At 42.7% G+C, this 6980-nt stretch overlaps 1 protein-coding gene across 11 annotated transcripts in view; it reads right to left on the bottom strand.

The window, feature by feature from the left end:
- Window positions 1–364: 364 nt before the first annotated feature.
- The window catches only part of NRG1 (neuregulin 1), a 1098681-nt gene continuing 1092065 nt past the window's right edge, over window positions 365–6980 (bottom strand). For all 11 annotated transcript variants that reach the window (XM_042983158.1, XM_042983159.1, XM_042983160.1 and 8 more), the window contains 3 exons: window positions 4871–5001; window positions 3850–4056; window positions 365–1072 (listed from right to left, as the gene is read on the bottom strand). In XM_042983158.1, the coding sequence (XP_042839092.1) occupies window positions 421–1072; window positions 3850–4056; window positions 4871–5001 (990 nt within the window). In that variant the 3' untranslated portion in view covers window positions 365–420. The remainder of the gene's footprint in view (window positions 1073–3849; window positions 4057–4870; window positions 5002–6980) is intronic.

Below are 6980 nucleotides of genomic sequence, written 5' to 3'. Positions count from 1 at the left end.
ACAAGACGTACTGATCGGGCGCTACTAGAAGCAAACGGAGGGGAAGTTGCAAGTCTCACAAATCGTACACCCTGTCAACATCATAACGCAATGCACAAGAAGCCAGCGAGAACTGAATATATGGGAGGTTTTGCTGAAATACTGTGGAAAAGCAATCACAGTAACTGTACAAAACTTGCTCTCAACGTAACAGAACATAAAGGCACCATTGATATCTTTCTCGTTTTGAAATACTGTAAAAAATTGCTACATATGGCACATAACACATTTTTACATACATATATTTAATTTATAAAAGTTTTTTTTTCCTGTTTTCTATTCGCAGAACTGCTAAAATAAAATAAATTGTTTAATTTAAGGTGGAATACTTTATTATATAAAATAAAGTTTTACAGGTGAATCTATGTGTTTATTTAGGTTTTATACAGCGATAGGGTCTTGGTTAGCGATTACACTCGTCAGCCTGGCCTGCAATTCTTCCTGCGGAGAGAAGCGGCCTGCTGGGTTAGTCCTGCTGTCCGCCAGGCGGAAGGCAGGTGCTGCCTCAAGACTGGCGGCCAGGGGGTTCTGAATGCCCAGGAAGGGGGTATCTTCCCCTACTCTCTCATCTTCTGTCTCACTCTCTGAGTGAGTGCCTTCCGCACTTGCGTTGCTGTCCATTTCCAACCTGTTGGCAATGTGGCCATTGGGCTTGGTTCTTTTGGGCCGCCGGCTACTGGTGAGTTTCTTAACAGGCTCTTGAGCTGGCTCGTACTCCTGGGTGGTTTCATACTCCTCGTCCTCCACTATCCTCAAGGGGCTAGGGGGCAGGCTGTTGCTCTCATGCGCGGGGTTATGGTGGTAGGAGGTGAACTGCGGGGGGTGGCGGTCGTACTTCTCCCGCAGCCTCGGTGGTGTCACGAGAAGCAGAGGTCTTTCTTCTTCCACGAAGGGGCTGACTGCCATGGAGGGCATGGATACCGTCGTGCCAGACACAGGTGGAGACATTTCCGAAGGGGGCGATTTGGGGGAGCTTGGCGTGTGGAAATCTACAGGTGACATACGAGCCGGGGTGGTCATTGCTGACACATACCTGTGTGAGCACAGAATACCCCGCGTGAGTGTGGTGGAATAAGAGGCATCCAAGCAGGGAGGGGACGGGGACAGAATTCGCGCTGTTATAGAATCAGAAAACAAAGACGGTCGATTCGTTGGATACATCTGGGTTTTTAACGCTAAGGACATTCAGCACCCTTGGAGTCTAACATTATGTAGCCAAGAGTTTCCTCACAGGAGTGCATGCAAAGATCAGCTAAGTGGCCTAACTCATGGAAACTTTGGGGATTTTCAATCTCATCATGGTTTTAAATAAAAGCCTGTGAGTCAGGATAAGAGGGCACTGGGTCCCGGAAACCTTTCAGTTTACGAGGACCAAGGCGCGGGGATTTGGAAGGGAAACAAGTATTACTTAAATACTATACCTTCCTAAAGGCCAAGGGGTCTTAGAGAATGAAGCCCAAATGGGGAATGGAAGAAGATCTAAGATGAGTTGCTGATAGCTGGATCTGAATGCATTTGGATCTGTGTGCCTTGTTTCTCCTTAGCTCAGCTATAAGGTTATGTCTTATGAAAAAAAAAGAGCATAGTGACTTAGATTTATTCCTGATAACAGTGTAACACATTTGTGTGCTTTTAGTTTTTCCATGAAATGCTACCTCTTCACATTCAATTTGCAACTATCCATCTCAGTGACCAAGACATTCAGAAATAAGCCTGGGAGAACCTTAGGTTGGCTCCCTGGCTGTGTCCAATCTCCAGTCCACCTCTCTTCAAAAACCCAAGGCTGTATCAATCTTTGGCTTATATTTGGTGACTGCTCAAGGGGTGGCTGTACCATGTTACCTTAGGTCCTGTTATGTCCAATGGTGCTTGGTAAACCTCACTGTGACTACACTGAGTGCATTCTTTATTGTTTTCTTTCTTTCTTTCTTTCTTTCTGTTTTTTTTTTTTTTTTTTTTTTTTTTTCCGTATCACGTTTTTCTCCACCAGAACAAGAGACCTGACTTACTACTGAGGAAGATGGGGCTTATTCAGAGTCACATTTCTCAACTTCTGTAAAAATGTTGCCAATGCACAGCACCAAGGACTCTTTTCTTCACTTTGGCATTCACAGAGTCTAATTTGACATTAACTTGTGATGACACAGGACACCATTATCTGAACGCTAGCTAACAGGAACAGGAAGCCTATTAACTTTCCTGCTTTTCAGCCATGATTCAGAGTCACATGGATGTGAGGTCTAGCTGTGTCTAAACTGGGAAGGCGTCTTAGAGATTGAAATACTTGGGGCTCGAGGCTTCAACTTTCGTTCTGGGGATACTTAAATTAAGCTCTCTGAGAAACGCTAATCCAAATTCAACCAATGCGTACAGGCAATGGATCTTTTCTCTCCATGCTCTGTAGGTCCCGGTATATTTTGCAGTCCTAGATAATATCTGTGGTATGCGTGGAAGCCTACCACAGCAGGGAAATGTCAGCCTTTAAAGAGAAATATCACACGTAGCGATGAAGAAAGAATTTGTCCCTGAGGTCTTTTTCAGGTCTCAAAAAATAATGAATTAAGACAGATAGAATTTCTCAATACATAAAGATACAATTATATGAATTTAAGACTCATGTTTTAAACCAGTTTGGGACCATGCCTACTTTTTCACAGATGAATGACAGAGCAGCCTTTAATTCCATAGAATTCTGAGATACATTTTGGGGCAAAGACCCTTGAGGAGTGGTCAGCAAGCTCTACATGACCTGCTGGCCCCAAACTAGTCATCTTTTGTTTTAAGGACTGCCCAGTCAGTCCATGAGTGGACAGAGTCTATCAGAGTTATCTCCGCCCATGTAACTACCAAATAGGTATGGACACGTACCAAGGCAACATCACGTAAACCTTTCAGCAAGTGGTCAAAGATCACACTGAGATGGTGATATATAAACAAACAAATGACACCATTTTGGGTTTGCAAACAGACAAGCAATAGCATACTGATATGTTGCCAATGCTGGTTGGATATAACTCTCCCAATTTGAGTGAAAATGAATAAAGAGAACCTATGAATTCAGTATCCCTAGTAAGCATCTCTTAGTTTGCTTTCTTCTACTCTTTATTTTATCTTGTCTGTAACTCCCCCAGCCCAATCCGAGACCCCCAGAAGAAAGCCAAAACATTCTGGAATAAAGGACCATGTCGAAAGCAATATTGGTTTGGAAACCAGCTGTGAAGACTGCCAGACACAGCAGACAAAACATTTATTTATTCATCCCTTCTTCGAATTTCATAAAAGGGATACTATGTGGTGGAACACAAGCGGTCATTCCCCACGACAGTCAGCAGTGACACAGCCCTTGATTTGATTTAACCGAGGCTGGAAGGTAAGAAAGAGTTAGCACACGAGAACACGAGAGCAGCTCGACCAGAGTTTGGGTAACTGGCAAATTAGAATTACAGAAAGGGTCCTTATCAACCATTGGTGCCATCTCTCTAAAGTTACAGCCGAGAAAACCGAGATCCCGGGTGGGTCTGAGCCTAAGGCCAGCGCTAGGAACTCCAGGTTTGGCGCACCTTCCACATCAAACCGTTCCCGCTCTTTAAGAGTCTGTTGCCTGTCAGCCGCTGGGATGACGCGAGAAGCTCAGGAGAAGTGAGCTCAGACAAAAAGATGACTTCCTCAGCTAGGAAACTCCTAGCACAGGCAACTGCTGCCCCTTATTCTCATTAGAGTAGATTTCCGTAGGTGAGACCGCAGGTGCTCACGGGGATTCCCCTACTGCGGCTCTTTCTCCTCTGCAGTAGCTGTGCCCTTGGGGTTTACCTTTCACTATGAGGAGAGTCTCGGTAGGAGTCAGGGGTTTCTCTGGCATGCCTGAGGAAGCTGTTACACTCGCGAGGGCCTCCCACGCCATTAAGTCGTCCTCTTGGGCCCCCAGAGGGGCTGCTGTGCCTACTGTTCTCTACTGATGACATCATGATTACAGAGTGGCTTTCCGAAATGATGCTTTCAGTGTGCCCATTACTCCAGCTAGAGGGGAAACGTGAGAGGCGAAGAGATATACTTATGCATTTCTTAATTACATGCCAAAATGGAAATACCAATCACAGACGTGATCTGGTAACTATTTCAAATTATTGGTGTATCGGCAGTTCACTACAACATTACTTGTCTCAGAATAGAATTGTCAGAAAGATACTCACTGTAGAAAGGATTTAGAATGGCTTTGTAAGGATACAGCTTATGTACTTGCTCACCCATTTGACACATTATTTTCCAAATGTCGCTATGTACTACGTATTCGTACAATCTCTCTGTTCTTGAGCGGCTTACGTTAAGGAAATACTTGGCCTGTGAGCTGCATTTTGCAGTCCAGTGTTGCCCTTGGTAGCATGAACTGGATCAGCAAGACATCTGAGAATTTAGAGTTCAGTTATTAAACCAGTTCGCACGTGCATTTCCAAAGGCAGCCCAATCATTGGAAGAAGCCAACTTTTAAGCATTATAGAGCATCTAAGCCAGACTTTTTCCACTGTAGCAATTCAGTGAGGGGTCGGGCCTGAGTAAAGACAATCTCTAAAATGGGGAACAAAGATCCTGTGAGTAGGCACTCTTTTCATTTTCAGTAATGAAAAACTTGAGGCTCAAATTTAAACAGCAATTAAATGGCAGAGCCAGTTGATGTCCAAAGTCTGTTTTTGTCCTAAACCATACATTTAACCGTGTGTCCCTGCCTCATAAGTGAGTATCTCCTGTTCCTTTCTTAGGCAGCGACAGCAAAAGGCAATATATACAAATTTACTCTTGGAGGAGTGCCTTAGAATTTTATTTTTCCTTCTCATACCTGTGACTAGGAGTCTGAGTGACAGTGGTGGAGTGGTGAGCTGTAGAGGTATAGTGACTGGTCGAGAATGATGTCTCCGCTTCTCTCTCAACAATATGCTCACTAGAGATGACGTTTTTAGAGACGTATTGCTGGATAAACAAAGAGACACAACTTGAAGATTCATATTCATCAAAACAGTAACATCAGCATCACACACAAAAATCTATTCTGAGTACATATGCTTCCTAATAAATTCCATTTCTCCAATGGTCAGATGGCAAGTCATACCCTGGCTACATGGCCTTTAAATTCAATAAATGAAATTAATAAATTATCCTTTGGATGTGCACGCGGCATAGATTCTATAGTCTTAACTGCGTATTATCAGAAACAGACCTATTCCTTCTGTCTTATTTCCAACTGAAAATGTGACTGGAATTCAATACAAATCTCTGCCCTATATCCATTTTTGTCATCGTTGTTATAAGTGAAAGAAGATTAACAGATAGTTGACTGAAACAAAAACATAGAGATGGTTTGTCTTATTTCAAATTTCAAGTCAGTGGAGGAAGTTTTTTGTTTTTTTGTTTTTTTTACAATATCTGCATTTGGGATCTTCCTTTCTTTTTCGGTTTCCCAGCGCCCATGTTGCTCTAATGATATCACTGAAATTTTTAACTTATCGGTGGTAAGACTAACACGGCCACCAAGAGATCTGAAGGACGTACAGAAGCTGTCAAGATCACACATCTTGACAAAGCACATAACGTACAGGGGGCGTATCCATGGTGCAAATAGATTCTACTTTATTTTCATCACCAAATCACACTAGCTATTACTTCAGTAGATTCAATATCCACTGCAGTCAATGAAAGAAGCACACTTGAAGTTGCCTTTTAAAGACACCACATTGAGTAAAATAACAGAAAAAGGCATGTAAAGGAATATTCTCGGTTGAAATGGGCACTTTATAAGCAATGGGCTGTGGGCTTTAAAAGAACCTGATGTGTTTACGGAAACCCTCAAAATATACAGCTCGAGTGATGTTTGAAACTCTGGTTGGTTCTTTTAGCGGAAAGGCTATTATTCCGTGTGGCTCTTTCTGGGACGTAAAGTTAGCTTGTTTTAAGGCAAAGATGGTGATGTCATAAATAATGAGCTCTTCCTAGTCTGTGTACCATTTCACTCTTGGTCCTTGAAAGGCAATGTAACCTTAGTGAATCTAATGAAAATGATACTTAACAATTATTGAACACTCACTGAATGTCACTGGGCTAAGTGTTTTATATGGATTGTCTTATTTACTGCTCACAGAACTTTCTGAAGTAGGTATTATTTTTAGGCCTGTTGTCATCATGAGGAAACAGGGTTTAGACAGATTAAAGCCCAAAGCAACACAGCCCAAGACATAATTGGAATCACGCAGCCACTTAGACACAGTGACAGATTGGAGGTGTGCCCGTATGTAGTGAATGCATTTATCAACTGTGTAGAACATTCCAGTGAACACTGTGGGGGGGAGGAAAGCAGCAAAATATACTAATATATCAGCCTTTCCTCTGTCCCTGGAAGGTCTTCGCTACAGGTCTTGCTGGTAGTAACCACCAAGGCTGAACAGGATTCTAGGATAGATTTGCTCCAAACAAAAGACACATTTTCCTATAGGATAGAGAGTGGTACTGAATGTAGTCTTCAAGCTTTGCCTACAAAAAGCCACGCATCAGAGGGAAATGAAGTGAACAGGAAAAAATTATGGTGCAAAAAATATGGAGAAACACTCCAAAAGGCAGGAAAGCTGAGTCCGGCTCTAGAAGGCTGGAAAGATTGTATCTAAAGACTCTTCAGAATGTATGACCTATTTATATCTAAAAGCCTAGTGCTTGGTAAATTTTAAACAGAATGTTTGAGTGATTGAGGATCTATTTCCTCTGGAGGGTTTGACATCCTATAGAAAGAGTCAGGGAAGAGGAGGCATCGTTCTTTCAGTTTTGCCACTGAGAAGCGAGTTTGATAAGTCACTTGGCCCTCCCACGCCCTAATTTTTCCCTTGGTAAGTCAGAATCAGTAAATCATCGGGCGCTGGGAAATGCCTCTAATAAAAATGAGTCTAAAGCCCTTAGCTCAGTTA

This window comes from Panthera tigris, chromosome B1 (assembly GCF_018350195.1).
Source record: "Panthera tigris isolate Pti1 chromosome B1, P.tigris_Pti1_mat1.1, whole genome shotgun sequence".
Lineage (NCBI taxonomy): Eukaryota > Metazoa > Chordata > Mammalia > Carnivora > Felidae > Panthera > Panthera tigris.
Note: the sequence above shows the minus strand (reverse complement) of the source record. Positions and strands in the feature narration are given on the sequence as shown.